The sequence below is a fragment of the Pogonomyrmex barbatus genome, unplaced genomic scaffold (assembly GCF_055798465.1).
Source record: "Pogonomyrmex barbatus isolate J1 unplaced genomic scaffold, ASM5579846v1 scaffold8, whole genome shotgun sequence".
Classification (NCBI taxonomy): domain Eukaryota; kingdom Metazoa; phylum Arthropoda; class Insecta; order Hymenoptera; family Formicidae; genus Pogonomyrmex; species Pogonomyrmex barbatus.
In genome coordinates, this window is record NW_028297182.1 from 3,771,449 (window position 1) to 3,795,702 (window position 24,254).

General features: G+C 25.3%; 3 protein-coding genes and 1 pseudogene across 4 annotated transcripts; 3 read left to right on the forward strand and 1 right to left on the reverse strand.

Annotated features, from left to right (window-relative positions):
- Positions 1 to 208: 208 nt before the first annotated feature.
- Positions 209 to 2,206, reverse strand: LOC105432801 (uncharacterized). The gene is made up of 5 exons (XM_011647762.3): positions 1,924 to 2,206; positions 1,282 to 1,683; positions 961 to 1,156; positions 670 to 885; positions 209 to 604 (listed from the first exon to the last, which is right to left on the reverse strand). Exons 1-5 carry the CDS (start codon positions 1,991 to 1,993, stop codon positions 340 to 342), a joined length of 1,149 nt encoding a protein of 382 aa, XP_011646064.2. The 5' UTR covers positions 1,994 to 2,206; the 3' UTR covers positions 209 to 339.
- Positions 2,207 to 5,797: 3,591 nt separating this feature from the next.
- Positions 5,798 to 8,683, forward strand: LOC148934711 (G protein-coupled receptor Mth2-like). The gene is made up of 3 exons (XM_089083790.1): positions 5,798 to 6,513; positions 6,661 to 6,823; positions 7,301 to 8,683. The coding sequence occupies exons 1-3, from the start codon at positions 6,411 to 6,413 to the stop codon at positions 7,668 to 7,670; spliced, it is 636 nt and encodes a 211-aa protein (XP_088939916.1). The 5' UTR covers positions 5,798 to 6,410; the 3' UTR covers positions 7,671 to 8,683.
- A 2,333-nt stretch (positions 8,684 to 11,016) lies between these two features.
- On the forward strand, positions 11,017 to 14,984 carry LOC105432802 (G protein-coupled receptor Mth2-like; annotated as a pseudogene). Its single transcript, XR_016141075.1, has 5 exons — positions 11,017 to 11,573; positions 11,982 to 12,060; positions 12,413 to 12,597; positions 12,764 to 12,926; positions 13,350 to 14,984. The product of XR_016141075.1 is annotated as a G protein-coupled receptor Mth2-like (transcript).
- Positions 14,391 to 22,252, forward strand: LOC105432803 (G protein-coupled receptor Mth2-like). Its single transcript, XM_011647763.3, has 6 exons — positions 14,391 to 14,651; positions 17,281 to 18,365; positions 18,722 to 18,800; positions 19,192 to 19,379; positions 19,533 to 19,698; positions 20,268 to 22,252. The coding sequence occupies exons 2-6, from the start codon at positions 17,372 to 17,374 to the stop codon at positions 20,644 to 20,646; spliced, it is 1,806 nt and encodes a 601-aa protein (XP_011646065.2). The 5' UTR covers positions 14,391 to 14,651; positions 17,281 to 17,371; the 3' UTR covers positions 20,647 to 22,252.
- Positions 22,253 to 24,254: the final 2,002 nt, after the last annotated feature.

Consider the following 24,254-nt stretch of genomic DNA (forward strand, 5'->3'; position numbering starts at 1 on the left):
TTATATGCAATTGTATTAATGATATGAATACATCTTATATGTATATATATATATATATATATATATTTTTAATGTACAATTCTAATAAAGTGCTTTTTAAACTTTTGAAATATAGAAGATACAATTAATATCTTTTTATCAAATCTATTAAAATCGAAGAGACTATATTGGAGTAAGAATCCAGAGATGTGTATTGAAAATATTTACATCTTATGAAGCATCAATATATTTTTATAACTGTACAAAATACATTATATATTTGTTTTTTAGAAGTTTAAAATTAAAAAAATTAATTTATATTGTCACAAATACATTAAAATAATTTATAGTTTAATAAAGTTACTGATTAATTTTTAATTTTTTCTTTCCTTTTTTTACAAGAGACACTGGTGGTGGCAATGGAACTTTAAGCATGATGACCTTCTTATCATCTTTGGAGGCTGTCGCCCCGATGATTTTCGCGAGATCTGTCAATTTCTTTAAACTTGTCCGCAATTCCAGCATAACTCGGAATGATTCCAAGTCTAATACAAAGTTCGATATTGTGAGTGCGAGAATCAAGCAATGCACAAGACCTTTGTCCTTCATGCTGTTTGGTCTCAGTCTAAAAAAAAATTTCTTTTAAGTTTTAATCTAATTAACAGTCAATTGCAGTCAATATTCACTTACCGTCCATTCGCACTTGGTATACTGTATGTATCAATTATATGCTGATTCACTTCCTCGGAAACCGAACATATGATAACATCACGTTTCTTCGCGTTTTTCAATGGCATGGAAAACCATACATTAACCATTTCAATGTAGAGCAAAAGGGCAACCTTATTCACATTGTCTGGATCTGATTGTATAGTTTTTAAAGTGCGTTTGAAAAATGTTCCTTTTCTGTATCAGAAAAATAACATTTAATATTGTATAATTCAAGATATTCGTTTAAAATTAATAAAATAATATAAATACCTTTCTACATCTCCATTGAGTACTTCCATTGCATGCTCATATAATGTTTCCAATTTACTCTTTGGGATAATATCATATATGTTGTACACATCTTTGACATTATTCGCATTCCTGTTGCACACGGGCAGTATTTCACTCGAGGTACATTCCTCAGATTGTAACTGAGTCGATAAGTCTAGTCTGTCAATTTCAACATCTACCAAAAGATATAATTTTATAAGTTCGCAATAATTGTACATTGCGTTGATATTAAGTCATACATAGTAATTGAATATTACTGAAACATCTAATTACATATTAATATAAAAAAGATTATCTTACTTGATACAGTTTTTTCAAGTTGCTCTTTAACGGAGTCAACGTTCACTTTTAGCTTTTCAAATTGTTCAGTTCTACGTTTAACTTTCTTGGATCCAAATTGTTTGTTTAATATAATAATCTTTTCATCTACATCATTTTTATTATCCTCAACATCAGGTTTTTCAAGTACTGGAGTTACTTGCCACCGCTCAGCTTCAAATAATCGTACTTTGCCTGTCTTTTTATTGTGAAGTACCAGCATCGTCCGTGTCGACTCCTTCTTACAATCTGGCCTATGACCTTTGTAAACAATGTGACCATTTGATAAAGCTAATACAGTTTTGTCATTCTTCTGATCTCGGTATAAGCCACATGACATTTCCTTGACTTCTTCATCCTTAAGCTCACCATTTTGAAAATTCACTATATGACAAAAATTTTATTTATAAATAATATATTTTATTCTTAAATTAACAAATACAATTACGTATATAATAATAAACAATAGAAATAGAATAAATATGACAATATTTAAATATATTTGTGGCAGTTATGAAATAATTAACAGATAATTTTTTAATGCCTAAATAAAAGAATAATATAGTTGAATATTACAAGATAATTAAGTTATAATAGCGGTATGAAAAACTCATGTTACGTTACCAATAATTGGCTGAATTTTGTTTGGTTGCACAATCACGCTTTCGATAATTGCTTTACGTTCATGCTTCATTTTTTAGTTATTCACAAATTTTACAGATATAATTTAGTTAATTACAGGGTACATCAATGTTGATACGTCTCGTTTTAACATATTAATCTATCCAAGCATGTTGCTTTTCGCGCGACATGTACATACAGGTTAGAATAGGTTAGAATCTCGATACAAAGGTGCATTCACATTAGAAGAAGATAAGTAGAAATTTCAGAAGCATCCCAGATGCGCACATTTCAATCGGACACACTACTCACATCAGCCGATATCTAGGAATTTTCTAGTGAGCCACCTATCAAAGATTTTTTTATTTAATCGACCAATCGGCAATGTGTCCGATTAGACCTCACCCGAAATTTCTAGAGCTAATCAGAAAATTCAATGACTGGGTTTAGAAAAAGCAGCTTTGAAAAATCTTTTAATATGATTGATTCTTCCTTTAGTTTGTTATTAAATCTAAATATATGAATCAATCACATTAAAGAATTTTGCGCAATTGCAAAGCTACTTTTTTTGCCAAACGCAACCATTGATAGCTGTTATATTTTGCTTTTTATTTTAATTTTTTTGCTAATTAGCTCTAATTTTATTTTATTTTTTTGTAAATACAAATTAGATCAATGCAACTTTCAAATCGAAGTATTATTTCATTCGGCTAGTATTTCATGTGCCGTAAATTTTCGATCGAATTGATTGATTACAAAATAAAGAATTTGTTAATAACTTATAAATTTCATTAGTCTATCTGTAATCACATGAATAAAAAAATTGTGTACGACGCATAAATGACATTGAAATATATCAAATTATAATAGCTATCTTGCTTTAGGCCTTGTGTACAGGCCTCTTAAGGCCTATACACAATGAAGCAAATATTAGGAACAGGAATAAATATTAAATTTTGAAAATTAAAAATTCGAAAAAAAATTAAATGTAACGCACAATGAAATATAAATAAGTATAAAATATAGTCATATCTTACACTTATTTTTATTCACTGTGCGTTAATTTTTATTCTGAATTTTTATTTCTAAAACTTAATATTTATTCCTAATATTTTCTCTATTGTACGCACGCCCTATCAACTTTTAACTTCATTACCACTATAAAAGTATATTTTAAGTATATACTTGTATTATATACACTTTATATTATTATTTTAATATTATTTATGTGAAAATGTATTAAAATAATATACAAAATATTTTATAAATGATTTAATAATAATTTATAAATTATTTTATAAATAATTTACTTTATAAATTACAAAATATTTTTTAATTAAGTTTTGATAACTTAATTCTGGATAATTAGAGAAACTCGGTTATGAAAGAAGAGCCACGTGATTTTATGAAAAAAATTAATGATGTCATAAGAATAATATGAAAAATATACTACTTGGATCGATTAAAGTACTATTTTTTTTTTAAAATTGATGGTAATTTCTTTCCTTGAATTATCATATAAAGTTTCCCTGCAAGGTGTACAACTTTTCAACGCAATTAATGACTCGTTACATTCAGTAGTTTCATAGTTTGTCTGAGTACATAATTTGTTTGAGTACATAGTTCATAGTTTGTCTGAGTACATTGCATAGTGCGTTGTCGTTTGCCGGGAAATGAATCACAGAATCGAACATAGTACTGACTTATTTTATCATTGCCTTTGATTTACACTTAATTATAAGCACTAAAAATAATATTTCATTAAATTTATAAATTATTTTCATGATTCATACGTGATTCAAATTGTTTTTAATATTTTAATAATTTGTGGGAAAAAATATGATAAAGAAATAAGCTTTCTCTCTCTTTCCTGAAAATTATATTGCATGTCAATAATTCAAAACTGATACGCATTTTTTTATATGTTACTAAATGAAGATCATTCACTAGATTTCTATCATTTATCATATATAAATATTTGTGTTTTTCATCATATAGCATATATATAATATTAATATTAAATATAAATAATATATTTAAATTTCTTAATTATTTTTCACTCATCTGTTAGAGCAATTATTAATTGTCAATACATATAACATGTGCGCGTGCACTATTGAATAGTAATCATTTAAGTTAAAACTTCAATATATATATATATATATATATATATATATATATATATATATATATATATATATATTAGATGTACAAAAAGTTCTGAGCTTTTTTTTGTAAAATTCAATCTTTATTCAAAAACAAACAAAAAAATATTAATCAGCAAAAATATTAATCAAAATATTCCTCGTTTGTATCAACGCCCTTTTGCCATCTTTCGGGTAGCTTGCGAATTCCTTGACGATAGAAGCTCACCGGCTTCGAAGCGATAAAGTCATCAATGCATTTTCGTATCTCTTCAAATCTCACGAAATGTGTATCAGCCAAATGATGTTGCAGCGACCGGAATAGATAATAATCGGAAGGAGCCTTTTATTCTTTGCTTGTATTATTGATAGCTAATCATGACAGTTTCCTGAATCAATTTTATCTGAATCTTTATGTTTTACATATAGCATATCTTAAAGAAATAGTGTTGCTTAAGATTCGTCGAAAGTATTAAAATTGCTCTTTTGTTATTTACAATCATCCGATAACATTAAATTTTCTTAACATGTATTCGCAAGTTCAAAAACAGGTTTTTCTTCGCTTTTTGGATAAGACCGTCGCAAAATAAAGACATCACGTTTGTTTTTATAATTCGTCATATCGCGTTAGATATTTGCTCATAAAGTACAAACAGAAATTGAAATTTTTATTTTGTGAATTTGGATACGTCAAGTGTTTGACAATGCAGTCACCAAATATTGCACTTTGGTGCTACATATTTTTACTTGTTGCTTCATCCACGGAATCTTGGGGAAATTTTGTAAATAATAAATATAAAAAGAATTCTACTATGCGATATGATCTTGTAAATTCTACGATCCAAGATGATGAAATGCCGAATAAGATCCATATGAATTTTACGAAGAATGATCGCAAGGATAGTGATTTTGAATGGTCTCATAAACTTATCACGATGAACTTCGAAGAGGATAATCAAACGAAATCCCGAGCGAACTTTACAGAGCTCAATGATGAAGACAATTTTATGCTGCAGGGAATTAATGAAAATCTTGAAATGATTGATTACCAGAATAATTCCATGCTGTACGAATTCTATGATTTCAATATGAATTATTATGATAATAAGTATAATAACAATACCATCGTATAATTCCATCTTACCGAAGCTGCAAAATATGCATGGTTATACGTTACGAGCATATATTACCTCATTATTCGTTGTATTCCTGATTATGCCTTTTGCTCAACAAATAAGTGACTTACATAAATCAAGATATTGCATTCCATTAGGTACAGTGTATATTATGTATAATAATTATAATATAATTATAGTATAACATAATTATATAGTATAAGATAATATAATTATAGTATAATTATGTATAATTATGTATAATAATTATGTATAATAATGTGTATGTGTATATTATGTATAATAATGTAGTAATGTAGAGCTTAAATACACCTACAACTATTTATCTAGATACATCTACACATATTTATATTTTTTTCCAATTATAATATTAGTATTAAATTTAAAAAAAAAACATACAATAAATGGTATTTAAATTTTAAGCGTACACACTCTTGTGTATAATTTATATTTGTACAGTTTTTTTTTTTTATTTAAAAAAGTTGTAGAAATTATATTATGAAACAATGTTAAATTTTATATTTATGAAACTTATTTTTTTTTTATTATAAATTTATAAAGTAAGAATAAATAATAAACCTTGTTGATATTTGATAATTAACATATTATTTTTTGTTTTTTCAGCCTACATTTACAATTTCTTTTTTTTTATCTTGCTTTTTCTGGTTAAATGTAACGTGTTTCGACATTTGGTGGACATTTAGGTAAGCGATGAACTATATTATACCTTCTATACAGCAGAAATGTGCAAAATATATTATATTTGTTTATTCTTATTTTGAACATTTCTTCTGTAGATTTATATACATATTTTATTTAGGTTCATTCTGTGAAAAATTTTAGAAACTTTTATATTTCTTAAATTTCTTGCGTTTGTGGTATAAAATATTCAAATAACAGAACTAATCAAATAAAAAACTTTATGAAAAAAATCTTTCTTTTGTTTCAAGATAGAAAAATTTGATTGTATATGAAGAAGTTATATCTGTTATAAATATTTATATCTCATGTATAATATAGCAAGAATTTACGCATGATTATTGCAAAATATTAATTTTAAAAGTATTTTCTTTTTCAACTGTATATACTTGAATAATAATTCGTTGTTAGCTAAATATAAATTGCAATTTACAGACGACTCCGTTCAATGAACACATAACATCGAAAGAAGTTCATAATATATTCGATTTATGTGTGGTCAATTGCCTTTATGGTCACTGGTATTTGTGCTATTATGGATTATTATGTTCCCGACAAATTAAAAGATTTTATTATTCAGCCAGAAATATGTAAAAGGAAATTTTGGTTCAGTAGTAAGTAATATCAAAATAAATAAGTCTTTATTAGCGCTAGTATAATATTTCATCAAAATCTTGATTTAATTAAAAATGTTAAATTGAAATTACAGATATGTTTACACATATTAGCGCATAATGTGAACAATTTATTTTCCGTTTTAGATGAGAAGGCAAAGACGTTGTACTTTTTCGTACCTACAGCTATTTCTGTTATCAGTAACATTTGTTTTTTCATCGCCATATCGATAACTGTGTATCAGACGAAATGTACATCTTATTATCTCAGAGACAAGGAGAATAGATGCTACATTGAAACGATGCAGAGGTCCGTACAATCGAAAGAATATGCATACATCAACGTTTGATTTGACATCAATTAAAAATAACATTATATCAATATTATAATTTCTTACTCAACAATGTAATTGCTATATATAACGTGTGTTATATCACATAATTGTATTGAGTGGAAAATCGTAATGTTGATGTGATACGTAGTAATTTATCTTTATTCCATGTTGATATAAATAATATCTGCTGATAAATAGTTCATGTAGTTAACTAATTTTTATTTTTAATAAGATAAAGTTAAGTCTATTATATTTTCCTAAATTGATTCTCTTTGAATTATTTATTATTATTATTATTTAAAAACTATTTAAAAATAATGATCATAAATATTTTATATTTTCATAAATATATATTTTCATAAATAAACATATTTTTTATACTCCTAGAAGATACACCTTGTCGTCAGTAATGATTTTAATCATAGGCATTATAAGAATATGTTTATTCGCAGATTCAGCTTATTCGTGAAGTTGTTCCTAGTGATGGGAATAAATTTGATTATAAGTTGGAGTTTTTACATACTGAAGACAATAATAAAAATCAATGATGATGTGACAATAATATTCTGGTATTCTGTCGATATGATAAATTCTTTACAAGGTCTTATTATTTTCGTCATATTTGTGTGCAAAAAAAAGATTATACTGCAGCTTTTAGAAAGATTTGGTTGGCGAGGTCACGATCTTGTACAACTGCAAATTTGTGAGGTTTTATCGAGGAATAATAGCATAGTTTCGAATATCACCTCTTTTACATCAAAATCAAGTATGACAATCTCGCAACGAATCAGTTCATTTGATCATTGTGCGAAATCCAATTAGGCCTATTCTTAGATTTCACTTTTAAAGTAAGATGCAAGATAATCTTTTATATAATATTAAAATATTTCAATAAATGTTAAAAAATTAAATCTAATGGTAATGTATTGTTAAGTAAATTTTTAAAAATGTCAGATAAAAATAGACAAAAATAGACAAAAATTAATTTAGTAAATGTAATTTGGAATATTATAATAGATAAATATAGATATAGAATATAATAGATAAAATATAGATAAGATAGAAAAGAAATATAGAAAAGATAGATATATATCGAATTTATTAGAAATTTAATAATTATTTGTACAAAGCATAAAATATTATAAATTTCAATGTTATCTCGAAATAAGACAAATCCATAATTTTATATTTTTAATTCTGTATTATGTTTAATTGTATTATGTTACATTTAGCACTTGCAGTTGTAAAATACTGAATAGAATGATATCCTACTGCTATAAGATAAGAATGAGAAAGCAATAGATATATTTCACTCACAATTAATTTTACACAACTTCTAATTTCATGTATTCTCACAGTGAAATATACAAATATATGTCTTGTTTTATTTTTTGATTATTATTTTAATATATTTATGTAAAAATATATTAGAATAACATATAAGATGTTTCACGAGTTACATTGTTTCCGATAACTTATAATGCTAAACTAAAGGAGTTTGATTATGCAAGAAGAGCCACGTGATTTGATGATGTCATAAGACAAGAATAATATGGCAAATATATTACTTGGATTGGTCAAAGTACTATGTTTAAAAAGTTGATGGTAATTCCTTTCCTTGAATTATCATATATTCCCCAGCGAGATGTACAGCTTTTCAATGCAATTAATGACTCATTATTCAGTAGTTTTGTCTTGTAGTTTGCCTGAGTACGTTCTATAGTGTTCTGTCGTTGTTGGGAAGTGAATCATAAAATCGGACACAGTGTTGGCTTATTTCATCACTATATTTAATTTAGAATTAATTATAACCATTAAAAATAACAGTATTCTATTTAAATTATTTTCATACATATTTTATATATAAATCATATATTATATGAAAATCATACGTAATTCAAATTATTTTAAAAATGTTTTAATAATTTATTGAAAAAAAATAAGCTCTCTTTTTTCTCTAAAAAATTTATAATAATACATTAATAATTCGATAATATGCATTTTTTACATAGTTTTATTAAATAAAAATCATTCACTAGATTTTTGCATCATTTATCGTGTACAAATATTATTTGTTTTTCTTATGCATAATAACAAATAATCTTACAATACATAAAATATACAATACATTAAAATTTTTTTCCTTTTAATTATTTTTCCTTTTAATTATTTTCATCTTCTAGAACAATTATTGGCAATACATATGATATATGCACGTACAAACCACAATATTTTACTTGATATAGTAAATTTGAAAATAAAAATTCAAGAGTTTCAAAAAAAATACGCTAATATGATCTCTCATCGTGGTTTTCTTAAAATCTTCTTGAATTTTTCGGATATTAATTAATGTAATTTTTTCTCCTGCATAAAGAACTATTATAAATAACATAATAAGTAAATAACTACTGTGTATATAACAGGAAAATGCTTGGTATCTGAAATAATTATTGTACAAAAAATACTGTTTAAAAAAATGAATCCGATATGTTTTTTTCAATACAAATAGTTAATAAGAAAATTGAATAATTAAATATTTTTTTTAACATTACATTATAGTATAATTTTTATTATATAATTGATAATAAAATTTTCAAATAATAAATATAAAATAATAAGAGAAAAAGGGATAGCAAGACTTTTCGGAAAATTTATGTAAAATGAGAAAAAAGTAACATTAATAAATAATAATCCAATAATTGTTTTAGTTTATTTATTTGAAATTAACAATCTCAAAATTTGCAAATTTTCTCTATAATTATGACTTAACGTTGTCAGTTTTTGTTTTATGAAATTCTTGTAAATATAAAATTCTTGTAAATATAAAAAAGAATTTAATATATTTTAATATATGCTAATATATTTTTACATGTAAACAATATAAAAAAAATTTAATAAGTCATCATTCCGAAAGCAATTCCAATTTATCATATCGCTGTGCTATCGCTTCTATATTTTTTTTATCCAAAATGACGCGTAAAAAATGTGACAAATGAAATGATGATAAGTTGTCTATAATCCACGAAGTCAATTCTCTATTAATGAACATTGTTTCGAACAAAGAACATTTTAAACTTCATTATTCTTAATTCTTAACACATCAAAATCAAATAAATTTTTTTCTAGCTATTTTTAACTCTCATTTAAAAGAAGATGTTCTGAGGAATACAAAAATGTTAATATTATTAAGAATATCATTCCCTTTTTCCTCTGAATTTCATTCTGTTTTTCCTCTGAAAAGATTATCTTCTTCGATTGCATGACATCTTTTCTTTCTTAGTGTAATGTAAAGTTAATCTCTGAATGTATAAAACTCTCATTTTTTTTGTTCGTGTTATTGATCATTCTTTCATAATAATTTCTTACATTAATTTTATGAATCTTGTTTTACATGTAATATATAACACTGTTACACTTTAAAGCAAACATGTCATCTAAAATTGAAAAAAATTGAAATTTTTTCTTGTTGCTCTGTTGTCATTTGTAACTGACCGATCTCATTAATTTGTTTACCTATTGTCTATTCGCAGGCTTATTACAAAAATAAATTCATTCTTTATTTTTTGGACAAGATCGTTGCAAAATTAAAATATCACGTTTTCATAACTTGTCACTATTGAATTGCATATTTGCTCACAAAACAGAAACTAAAATTTTTATTTTGTGAATTCAGACATATCAATAGTTTGACGATGCAGTCACCAAATATCGCATTTTGGTATTATATATTTCTGCTTGTTATTTCGTCCATGAAATCTTGGGGAAATTTTATAAACGATGAAAAGAATTCTACTTTACGGTATGATCTTCTTATGAATTCTACGAGGATTCGAGACGACGAAATGCAAAATGAAATCCATATGAATTTTACAAAGAATGATTACAAGGATAATGTGGATAATACGATATGGTACAAGTCGCATAAATCTATCACGATAAGTGAGTACAAAGAGAATAATCAGATGGAGTGCAAGTTTTACAGAACTCAATGATGAAGATAACTCTATGATGCAAGAAATTAACAAAAGTCTTATAATAATCAATCTTGAGAATAATTCTATATCATACGAATTCTATGATATTGATGTGAATTATTATGATAATAATTATAATAACGCTTATAATAGCGCTTATAATTATAATTATAAGCGCTATTATACTCGATATTTAATATGAATTTTGTGACAACGACATTTGCACTCAGTTTTATTGTCCTTTAGGACATCATTTAACATATGAAGGAAAATGCATTCCTGGAATGACTAAATATTCTTTTTCATAGAATTCAAGAGTGATTACAAAGATAATAAATTGGAACAATTATTTCAAATGATCATCTTCGGTCCATGCGGTGTTCAAGGATTTCAATGCCGTCGCCTTTATTCTAATCAGTATTTATTCCTAAACAACAATACTTTGTACAGAAAGTTTGTCCAACTATCTTCATGGACATCAGATTGCTTCGCCATTATGAAAAAGAATATTTCTTTCAATATAATTGTTTGCGAAAGTAGGATTAAATATCCGATATTGATATCCGCGTGCTTTCTAGTGTCCTTGCCATTTCTATTGCTGACCTTCGTGGTTTATTCCATATTACCGAAGCTGCAAAACATGCATGGTTATACGTTACGAACATACATTACTCATTCATTACGTTCTTGATTATGCCTTTTGGCCAGCAAATGAATGATCTACATGAATCAAAATATTGCATTCCACTGGGTATTGTATACTATATATTATTATGTAACAACGTAGCTTATATATATATATATATATATATATATATATATATATATACATATTTGTAACTGTTGGTTTAAACGCATCTGCATATTTATTTTTTTTCTGGTAATAATATTATTGTTAAATTTTTAGGAATACACATAATAGATGGTATTTAAATTTTAAATATGTACCTCTTGTGTATGTATAATTTCCATTTTTATAGATATTTTTCTAATCTAAAAAAATTATAGAAATTATAAAAATTATGTGTAAAGCACAAATATTAATTTGATATTGTTGTGCTGTGAAATTATTTTTCTTATTATAAATTTACATATAACACTGAGTAATAAATCTTATCGATATGCTTGACAATTAATACATTATTTTTTATTTTTTCAGCTTACATTTACAACTTCTTTCTTTTATCATCCTTCTTTTGGCTAAACGTTATATGTTTTGATATTTGGCGGACATTTAGGTAAGCGACAAAATATATCATATTATATTTATGTACATATTTTTTATATCTTTATTTTACTGTAGAAAATTTTAAAGACTTTTATATTTTTTGAACGACTATGTATGGAATAAGATAAAATAAGATTTAAATAACTAATCAGATAGAAAGCTTTATGAAAAAAACTTTTTACTACTAAGATAGAAAAATTTAATTGCGTGTAAAAAATCCATACTTATTATAATATTTCAAATATACAGCAAGAATTTATATACAATTATTGCAAAATATAAATTTAAAAGATATATTTTTTCTCAACTGTATATATTAAATAACAATTTATTGTTGGTTGAAAACAAATTACATTTTACAGACGAATGCGTTTAAAGCAAATAGATATAAAATATCGAAAGAAAAAGAAATTCATAATATATTTGATTTATGTCTGGGCTATCGCATTTATGATTACTGGTATCTGTGACATTATGGATTATGTTCCTGGTATATCAAAAGACTTGATCCGACCGGAAATGTGCAAAAAAAGATTTTGGTTTGGTTGTAAGTATAAATAAATCTTCTTTATTAATGTTAGAATAACATTTTAATCCTGATTTAATTCACAATTTATATTTTTAGTTTATATTTTTAATTAATATTATATTGATATTTTTAATTAAAATTATAAATACTTAGCACATTATAAATAATTTGTTGTTTGTTTCAGGGGAAAAGGCAAAGTTATTGTATTTTATCGTACCAACCAGTATTTCTATTATTATCAACATTTATTTTTTCATTACAATACTGGTAATTACGTATAAGACAAGACATACGATTCATCAACTGAAAAATATGGAGAATAGGTGCTACTTTAAAACCATGGAGAGGTCTGTACAGTCGGAAGAATTATCCAGTAAACACCAATCAAAAATAACATTACATCAATATTATAATTTCTTATTCAACAATGTTATATACATACATCATGTGTTATATAATTATCTTAAGTGGAAAATCACACATAATATTGATGTAGTAGTTTACCTTCATTCCAATGAAAGAATAATAACTGCTGAGAAATTGTTTGTAATGTCAATTGATTTCTATTTTCAATAAGATGATTAAAATTAGGCTTATTATATGATATATTTTTTCAATTAATTTTTTCCGAATTATTTATTATTATAAATATTTAAAAATAATCATTATATATTTGTTTTTATAAATATATCTTTTTTACTCCAGAAGACACTGTATGTGTCTTCAGTAACAATCTTAATTTGATGATATAGAAGTATATTTGTTCATAGGTTTCATTTATTCGTGAAGTTGTACCTAGTAATGGGAATAAATTTGATTATAAGTGCGATTTTCTACATAACGAGAATATTAATAAGACTTAATGCCGACATGGTAATAATATTCTGGCATTTCTTCGGTACAATAAACTCTCTTTGCTGGGCTTCTTTACTTTTATCATATTTATCTGTAAAAAGGAAATCATGCGACAACTCTTAGAAAGGTTGACAGAACTGCGATTTTGCAAAATTACAATTTCGCGAGATTCCAATGAGAAACAATAATGTAATTTTGAATATTATCTCTTTACATCAAGATTGGCAATGAAAATTTCGCTACATCTAAGTAATTTTGTAAAGTTTAATTGAGCTTATTCTTTTAGCATTTATTTTTAAAATAAAATACAAAAGAATCTTTCACGTAATATTAAAATTATTATTATTAAGAACATATAAAAGTTATTTTTATTAAAAAGATATTAAAAGCTAGATATAATGGTAATATGTTATTGCTTAATAAGCAAATTTTTAAAATTAACTAAAAGTAGACAAAAATTAATTGACTAGATATAATGTATTTCATATAGTATTATAATAAATAAATAGTATTAAATCTAATAATTCATGCAGGACATAATAAGATACTATAACTTCTAACACTATCTTGACGTAAAACAAATTCGCATTTTTATTTTTTTATTTCTTTATTATCTTACATACTGCATTTACAGCTATAAAATACTGAACAAAGCGACATCTTATTGCTGTAAGATAGATTAAAAAAGCAACATAACAGATATCTCATTCACAATCAATCTTATATAACTTCTGACTTTATGCATTACCATAGTGGAACATACTGGAATGTTGGATATTTATGTTGCTTTATATATTATTATTTTAATATTATTCATGTTAAAATATATTTTTAAAATAATATATAAAACATTGTATAAACTAAATTGATGTTTCAATAATTTTTACAAATTGGTAAATGGTAAATGGGTTTTATTGGTAATTTCTTTTCCCTGAATCACTAAGTGTGCAAAGTTACTTAGCACATCTATTCATTGATTCTTGAATACACAGACTATCGTTAGGTGTCGTTGCGCAAATAAAGTACCATACTGTTGTAACTGCGCAATGACACATGATGATAGCTATATTAGTTGGGAAAATAGGAATGCAGCAAAGTGCACTGCTTTTTTAATACAGTCGATGGCTCGTCATTCAGTAGTTACTCTGATGCTTACCTGAATACATTTCTATAGTGCGCGATCATTTATCGGAAAGTAAATCGCGAAGTTAAATACAGTTAGTTTAACTATTCCATTCGTCACCATATTTAATTTAAACTCAATCATGAAAATACTTTTCAAAAACAACAGAATTTTATTCAGATTTTCATATTTTATATTGGATTCAAATTGTTTCATTGTTTAACAATTTGTCGAAAAAAAGGCATATTTGCTAAGATTTTTCTCTAACTTTTACACCTGAAATGCATAATTATATTTTATGTGAATAACTCGATACTAATATCTAGCTTTTTTACACACAATATAATTTTAGTAAATTATAAAATTATAATTTTATACTTATTCCGTATTATATTGTAAATAAATAATATTCGATCGTCTTATCAAATATCAATATTAGATTATTTAATTATTTCCTCTATCAAGTTTTAGAGCAATTGTTTTTTATTTACTATAATATATATACATTATATATATATATATATATAAATATATATATAAATTTATATATATATATATATTTTGTATATATTTTATATGTATATAAATTTTAGAAAATTAGATAATCAAATATGTGAATAGTTACATTTGCGAGAATAAATTTTAAAGTGTTACAAGTTCTTGGTGTTTTCTAATTTTGTTAGTAAAATATAACAAAATTTATTAACGGAATGTAATGGCAAAATATGATGTAAGTTTGACTGCAAATACTAAGCAAAATATGCTTTTTTATAACCATTTAAATTGTATATTCTATTTAAAAGTTTATAAAATTATTTGATTCTGCTCGATTTTTGCAAATAATCTGTTGTTCTACCAATAAATTCTGTCAGTAAATTTACAAAACACGAGTTTAATGCAGTTAATATTAATTTGCTAAAAGTTTGACCAAATTTGTTAGCAGTTTGTTGACAGGTTGCTAAGATTTTGCTAATTATATGGAAAGATGTACATAATTCATTCAGTATTTTATATTTAAATCTTCGAATAACAGATGTAAATATAAAATAACAAGAAAAATAAATAGCTAGGAAAATTATCCGGAAAATTTACAGAACTTAAGCACTTAATAAATTATATATTAATTGCGACTATCATAATTGAAATACAACGATCTTATAATATACGATAGCAATAATATTAACAAGAGTGACAATTTAATCTTTACATTAACTTATCTCATTACTAATTTATATTGTAATTTGCAAATTTTCCGTGTAATTGTGACTCAAAGAGACGTGACTAATCAAGATAATCACGAAGGGAAATTTACATGCCGGAAATAAATGATACGTTGCAATTATCATAGCTGAAATGCAAAAAAATTACATGAAATATGAGAGAAGCAATATTAAAAAACAATATTTTAATTTTATCTTGATTTACAATCAACTTATCTCGCAATTTGTAAATTTTCCGTGTAATTCTTGCTCAACAATTCCAAGATGTAAGTTTTCCGGATAATCTTGGATATTTCTTTCTTTCATTATTTTACATTCATTTTATTATCTGAAGATTTTATTATCTTACAATAAAAATCTTATAATCTTACAATAAGAATTGTGGAAAATTCAGCATTTATTCATTTCGCTTTATTCATTTCAATATTTTCTTTATCCAGAACGAATGAATGAAAGGCATACAAATATTATGGATATTATCATTTCAACGTTTTCTTTATCCAGAATAAATGCATGGAGAATATAACAAATGGCATGAAGGCAAGTGATTTATGATTTGTCTTAACAAACTTGTATTAACAAACATTATCTCCAAAGAACATTTCAAATCTCTTTATTTTTAACACCTCACGATCAATTAAATTTCTTCTTAAATTCCAGCATTTTTCATTCTTCACTCTATTCCACAATACGAAAAAAATATTATTTTAAAGAACATAGAAATGTTAAAAAATAATATCATTAAGAATAAAAAAAGGATCCTTTGTAATTTAGAAGAAAAAAATTATCTTCTTCGATTGTATTGTCAATGTTGCTTCATAGACAAAATACTTTTTGCACAAATAATAAGAGTGTTAATTTTTTATTCATGTTTATGTTATTTCGTAAGAGAATTTCTTTGGTATCCAAAATTTAAAAAATTTATAGTAATATGAGTTACGTAAATACATTATCTGATAGCGATAACGCATTTAATGACAAAAAAGTTTTCGATACATAGCAGACAATTTAATTCTAAAATTGAAATATAAAATGTCTTCAAAGCATCTTTTAAATGTCTTTTACAAAGATATCTTTAAAAAGGCATATCTCAATTTTGGACTTTGTGCTGTCTGGAGAATTTGATGTGACGTCTTAATATCACGTTGTCATATTATATGTAACAAGATCCGCATTTTTATGCTTACCTGAAGGTAAAATTAATCTTTGAATGTATAAAGTTTTCATCCTTTGCTTGTGTCATCTTTGGTGCGTTAATCACTTCATTCTTAATCACTTTTATAAATCTCTTATATTCTCCATGTAAGATATCCTAAAGAAATCATATCAAGTAAATAATTAAAATCTTCTTACTGTCTGTCATCATCTATTAAAAACCTGCTTTGTCGAGGTATTTGCTTTTTATCAATATCTTTAGCCTTTATAACAGCATTTGCATGCTTATTTCAAAAATAGATTTCCTTGTAAAACTAGTGCAAAATGAAGATATTATGCTCATTTCAGTGAGTGATCATATCGTGTTGGATGTTCGCGTGGATGTTCGCTTATAAAGAAAAACCTAAATTTTTGTTTTGTGATTGCCAATAATTCGACAATGCAATCATCAAATGTTGCATTTTGGTGCTACATGTTTCTACTTATTGTTTCGTCCATGAAGTCTCGGGGACATTCTACAAACGGTGATGATAGCAACAATTTCTCGAGGTATCATCTGGGGAACTCTACGAGGGACCGAGATGATAAGATGCTCTATGAGATTCATAGAAATTTTACGAAGAATGATCGTGAGGATAGTGATTTTGTATTGCATACATCTCATGAACGTATTACGAAAAATCATGAAGAGAATAACGAAACGGAGTCTTATGTTTCTACAGAAATTAATGATAAAAGCGTCTTTACGTTGCAAAAAATTGATAAAAGTCTAATGAAGTTTGAAAACAAGAGCAATACTACATCCTATGACCTCTATGAAAATTCCAACACAGATGATTATAATAATAATATAATTATCGCCCTCATTCCATATGAGGCATGTGAAAACAACAGTTGCCTTCAGCTCTGTTGTCCTTTTGGCGAACATCTGACGTATCAAAAAAATTGCGCCGTTGGACAGAATAATTATTCTTTTCCAAACCTCTACGAAAACAAGAATGAGTCCGAGGATAAGAAATTGGATCAACTATTTCAAATGACCGTCCATGATCCATGTGTTGCAGAAGGATATGAACTTCGTATCCTTGAGCCGAATGAATATTCATTTCTCAACGATGGCTCTTTGTATCAAACTCCTAATCAGATAATTCCATCGACATCCTATTGTCTTGCTATTATGAAACGGAATATTTATGATGTGTTCGTTTGTAAGAAACTGATTAAAGTTCCGCTATTTATAAACATTTGTCTCCTAATATCCGTACCATTTTTGTTACTAACATTCATAGTATATTCCATATTACCGGAACTCCAAAATATGCACGGCCATACATTACGTGGACATATCGCTTCGTTATTTGTCACATACGTAATTCTGTATTTTTTCCATGAAGTGAGAGATTTGCATTTATCAAAGATTTGCATTCCTCTGGGTATGTGTATACCAATACTTATTATAATAATATTTATTATAATAATCATATCTAGCGTAGATATACCTTAGATAGTAGTCTATATATATCTGCGCTTTTTTTTTCTAATAACTGAACAATATGGAAATTATTAAAACTTCTACTTTAGTAACTAAATATCAAATATTGTTTAAAAATATATTTAATGTCTTGTATATATATAAAACTTTTGATGTAAAAATGTAGCGAAAGTCGTATTGAAATGAAAATGTTATTTAGTTCTATTGGTGTGTCATTTGTTAAATTTATTTTTATAATTAAAAATTTGCAATTAAATAATAAGTAATTCCTTTAGTCATTATCTTTAATTATTACAGCTTACACTTTCAATTTCTTTTTTTTGGCAAGTTTCTTTTGGCTAACCATGACATGCTTCGATATCTGGTGGACATTTAGGTAAGCCAAATATTTCAGACTGTACTTTATGTATACGTATCTTATTCAATTCTATATATAAAAAATTTTAAAAACTATTATTTTATTATTTTATCTTTTAACGTAGAACAAGTATAATCAAATAATAAAATTAATCAGATAGAAAATTTTATAAAAAAAAGTCTCTGTTCTTCAAGATAGAAAAATTGATTTGTGTAAAGAAGCCATTCTATTCTAAATGTATATTATATGTGTAACTTGTATGTATTTTATATGTATGTAGTAAAAGTCTACGCAAGCATAATTATTTGCAAGATGTTAATTTCAAAGGTATTTTTTTGTTGTCAAATGTACATACTAGACGGTAATTTATTATTGGTTAAATATAAATTGCATAAATTGCATTTTATAGAAAACTCCGTTCACGTCAACAAAACTTAAAGCACAAAGAGAAAAAAAAGTTCATATTATATTCGATTTCTGCGTGGGGAATTTCTTTGTTTCTCACTGGTCTCTGTGCCTTCATGGATTATGTTCCTGGTATACCAGATCACAAAGCGATCAAACCGAAAATGTGCGAGAGCAAATTTTGGTATAATCGTAAGTAGTATAGCTAATGAAATCTCTATTAGCGATAATAGAATTTTACTGGAATCTTGATATTAAATATTTCAAAGAAATTTCAGATTAAAATTATAGATTCATTTATGTATATTAGCATACAATGCGATTGATTTGTTTTTTCCGTTTCAGGGGATCTGGCAAAGGTATTGTATTTTTTCGTACCCACGGCTATTTCCGTTATCAGTAACATTTGTTTTTTCATCGCCACGATAGTAATAATTGTTTATCAGAATAAAAATACAGACCATCAGCTAAGAGATTCAGCGAAAAAGTACTACGATGAAAACATGCAGAGGTCTGTACAATCAAACAATTAATCTCATCTACAAAAATATTCTACATTCATCCGCATCTAAAAAATATTATTTGTTAATAAATAATTTAAAAAATTTCGATATAAATGTAGCAATTTTGAAAGATTTTCCATATAATTTGACAATTCAACAATTAGAGCCGCTGAAAATCCATGCAGTAAGAAGTGCGCAATTATATTTTTTGAGATTTATTAATCAAAAATTTATCAAATGTTTATCAAATGTTTCGGCTTTAATTCGAGCTATTATATATATATCATTGAACATAGTTTGAATTGGAGCAGAAACGTTTGGTACATTTTTATATTAATAAATCTCATAAAATATAAATTTTAAATCGCGCATTTCTTATCGTGCGGATTCTCAATTGCCCTTATTGATTAATTGTAGTATTATTGTTCGTCAAGATTAGTCAAGATTTGCTTCAATTTGCTTATTAAAAATGTACTGTTATTAAAAATATCTACCTCATAAATATTTATTTTCCTAAAAGATATTATATATCTTTTTCTTACTAATAATCATAATCACAAATTATATTTAATCGTAGATTCAGAACATATCTGAAGCTGTTCATAGTGATGGGAATAAATTGGATTGTAAGTTGGATTTTTGCCATATTAGAGATATTATGGTGGTATGATGCTGGGCCCATATTAGCGATCATCTGGTATCCTATTGACACAATAAACGCCTTGCAAGGCCTTATCATTTTCGTTTTATTTGTGTGTAGAAGAAAGATCATGCGACAGCTACTACAATATTTTGGTTGGCAAGAACGCAATGTTACAGAATTACCATTTTTCAAGAGTGTAATTTCAAGGAGTACTAGTACAGTCTCGCAAATCTCAAATAATACTTCCCTTACATCAAGATCAGGATCGCGAGATACCATCAGTTCCTTTGATTATCATGCGAAATTGAATTAAAACTCTATTCTCCTCTATTCTTCTCTCTCTTCTTTGCAAAAGATGAATTTTTTACGAATGCACCATCAGAATTGAATTTTTATTAAAAAGTTAGTTTGTGACTTGATTGTAACTTATGAATGCATAAGTCAGAGAATAATAAAATTTGCGTGAAAATTTTTGCACGCGAAATTGTTCAAAATTTAGAATAAGAAAGTGCTCAAAAAGTGTAAAATATTTTACAGAACAAGAAAATAAATTTCAAAGATTAGAACGCGAAGACTAGATTAACGAAATTGGATTAGGTATGCCATGTTATTGCTATTTGAATGCTTTTTTGAATGAAACGTGATAACTTTGACCAATTCTGTATTCGTGGAAGAATTCTAAGTTAAAAAGTAAAGCTATTATCAATTTGCTAGACTGGCTGTGATTAAATTCCGATTAGCGTAATCAATGATTATTTTAACCGATAAAGTTGTTTAAGACAAAATTGTTTTTATATAAAAATTCCTTATTTTTAATGTTTTTTTACATATTAAATAAGGTAAATTTAATAGTTGTATGCGTTAAAACAATGAATTGAAAATTTCAATTAAATTAATAACTTGACATTTTTTCATTTTTCTTAAGTTCAGTATTATCATCTTATTTTTCCTACAATTTTTATTTAATGATAGAAATCGTAATCGTACTTTTTGAAAAAATCTTATTATTATTATAAATATTGATTTTATATTTTATCATAGCAGATAAAAATCTTTAAATTTATAATATTTATTATAAAATATTAACTATTCGATTTAGAAATTAAGAATACAAAATAAATATATATTTAAAAATATCATATCATATGACATGCTAAATTTTAATAAACTTTGTATGGTATTTTAAATATCTATACTAATTATTATTTTTTTATTATTATTTATTATTTTATTATTTATTTTACTTTTTTCTTTATACTTAACAATTGCATCATATATAATACATACTAGTTAATATTTTTATTATACAGAAATAAAAGTTATTTTATATTTCATATAAATATAAAAAATATGCATATAAAATATTAGCAATTTTTAAAGATATTTTTCTAAAATTTTAATAAGCTTTGTAAAAAAACATAACGTTTGCTTTTTCTAAATCAGTAATTTTAAGATTTAAATTTTTATTTATTTCTGTAAATCATTATTAGTTAAACAAAGATTAATTGAATGAATAATTGCATTCTACATAGTATTATACAAATAAATAGTGTTAGATTTAATAAATATTTGTACGAGACATAACATACTATAACTTCTAACACTACCTCGACATAAAACAAGTTCGCAAATTTTTTATTCTTTATTATCTTACATTCATCATTTATAGTTATAAAATAATGAACAGATCGACATCTTATTGTTGTAAGATAGATTAAAAAAAGCAACATAATGTGAGATATCTTATTCACAACCAATCTTATATAACTTCTGATTTTATGCGTTACCATACTGAAACATGTTGGATATGTATGTTGCTTCATATTGTTATTTTAATATTATTTATGTTAAAATATATTTGTACAATAATATATAAGACATTGTATGAACTAAATTGATGTTTCAATAATTTTTACAAATTCATTGGTAATTTCTTTTCCCTGTCTTTTCCCTGAATCACTAGGTGTGCGAAGTTACTTAGCGCATCTATTAATTGACTTTAAATATACAGTCGCTATCGTTAGGTGTCGTTGAGCAAGTAAAGTACCATATGTTGTAACTGCGCAATGAAACATGAAGAATAGCTATATTAGAAAAATAAGAATGCAGCAAAGTGCACTACCTTTTTAATACACTTGATGGTTCGTTCCGTAGTCGCTCCATTGTTTATCTGAATACATTCTATAGTACGCGATCGTTTAGATCATCGTCGGAAAGAGTAAATCGTGAAGTCAGTGTTAGTTTAACTATCTCATTCATCACATCATACTTAATTTAAACTCCATCATGAAAATACTTTTTAAAAATAACAGAATTTTATTCAGATTTTAATATTTTATATTTCATATTTCACATTTCATATTTCACATTTCATATTTCATATTTCATATTTCATATTTCATATTTTATATTTTATATTTCATATTTATTCGATTCCAATTGTTTCATTGTTTTAATAATTTGTCGGAAAAAAGACATGTTAACTAAGATTTTTTTCTAAACTTTACTCCCGAAATGCATAATTATATTTTATGTCAATAATTGGATACTAACATCTAGTTTTTTTACACACAACATAATTTTAATAAATTATAAAATTATAGTTTTATATTTATTCCGTATTATTTGTAAATAGATAATATTCGCTCGTCTTCAAATAATAATAATAAATAATAAATCAAATAATAATATTAAATTCTTTAAGTATTTTCTCTGTCATTTTGAGTAATTGTTTTTTATTTATTATAATATATATATTTTATATGTACATATAAGTTTTAGAAAATTAGACAATCAAGTGAACAGTAACATTTACGAGAACAAATTTTACAGTGTTACAAGTTTTTCATAGTTCACAAATTTTATCAGTAAAATATAACAAAATTTGCTAACGGAATGTAATGGAATATGATGTAAGTTTGATTGCAAACATCAAACAAAATATGTTTTTTTATAACCATTTTTTATAACCATTTAAATTGTATATTCTGTTTAAAAATTTATAAAATTATCTGAGTCTGCTGATTTTTTGCAAATAATCTATTATTCTATTAATAAATTCTGTCAGTAAATTCTGTCAGTAAATTTTGCAAAACACGAGTTTAATGCAGTTAATATCAATTTGCTAAAAGTTTTGACTAAATTTGTTAGCAGTTTGTTGACAGGTTGCTAACATTTTGCTAATTGTATGGAAAAATGTACACAATTATTACAGTATTTATATACAAATCTTTAAATAATAAATGTAAATATAAAATAACAAGAAAAATGAATAGCTAGGAAAACTTTCAGGAAAATTTACATTACAGTACTTAAATACTTAATAAATTATAAATTAATTGCGATTATCATAATTGAAAAAAAATTATCTTATAACATACGATAGCAATTAACAAGCAACTAACAAGAATGACAATCTTTACTTTAACTTGTCTAGTTATAACTAATTTATCTTGTAATTTGCAAATTTTCCGGATAATTGTGATTCAAAGAGACGTAACTAATCATGAAGGACAATTTGCATGCCGGAACTTAATAAATAAAACGTTGCAATTACCATAGCTAAAATGCAACAAAATTACATGAAATATGAGAGAAGCAATATTAAAAAACAATATTTTAATTTTATCTTGACTTACAATCAACTTATCTCGCAATTTGCAAATTTTCCGTGTAATTCTTGCTCAACAATTTCAAGATATAAGTTTTCCGAATAATCTTGGATTTCATCTTTCTTCTTTACATTCATTTTATTATCTGAAGATTTTATTATTAATCATACAATAAGAATTGCAGTACTGCATGTATACAATCGGTTTGTCTTGTCATTTCTTGTCATCAAATTCTATATTTTTAACAATAATATAGAAAATTAATTTTTTAACAACAATTATTACGGAAAATTCAGCTTTACTCAATTCA

What these genes read in the sequence shown, in the direction of transcription:
- LOC105432803 (XM_011647763.3), top strand. Translation starts at nt 17,372, where the DNA reads ATGCAATCATCAAATGTTGCATTTTGGTGCTACATGTTTCTACTTATT. An exon ending in GATATCTGGTGGACATTTAG is followed by an intron (nt 18,801 to 19,191) that starts GTAAGCCAAATA and finishes TGCATTTTATAG; the next exon opens with AAAACTCCGTTCACGTCAAC. An exon ending in GAGCAAATTTTGGTATAATC is followed by an intron (nt 19,380 to 19,532) that starts GTAAGTAGTATA and finishes TTTCCGTTTCAG; the next exon opens with GGGATCTGGCAAAGGTATTG.
- LOC148934711 (XM_089083790.1), top strand. Translation starts at nt 6,411, where the DNA reads ATGGTCACTGGTATTTGTGCTATTATGGATTATTATGTTCCCGACAAA. An exon ending in AAGGAAATTTTGGTTCAGTA is followed by an intron (nt 6,514 to 6,660) that starts GTAAGTAATATC and finishes TTTCCGTTTTAG; the next exon opens with ATGAGAAGGCAAAGACGTTG. An exon ending in TACATTGAAACGATGCAGAG is followed by an intron (nt 6,824 to 7,300) that starts GTCCGTACAATC and finishes GTTTATTCGCAG; the next exon opens with ATTCAGCTTATTCGTGAAGT.
- LOC105432801 (XM_011647762.3), bottom strand. Translation starts at nt 1,993, where the DNA reads ATGAAGCATGAACGTAAAGCAATTATCGAAAGCGTGATTGTGCAACCA. An exon ending in CAAAATTCAGCCAATTATTG is followed by an intron (nt 1,684 to 1,923) that starts GTAACGTAACAT and finishes TTTGTCATATAG; the next exon opens with TGAATTTTCAAAATGGTGAG. An exon ending in CTCAATGGAGATGTAGAAAG is followed by an intron (nt 886 to 960) that starts GTATTTATATTA and finishes TTTCTGATACAG; the next exon opens with AAAAGGAACATTTTTCAAAC.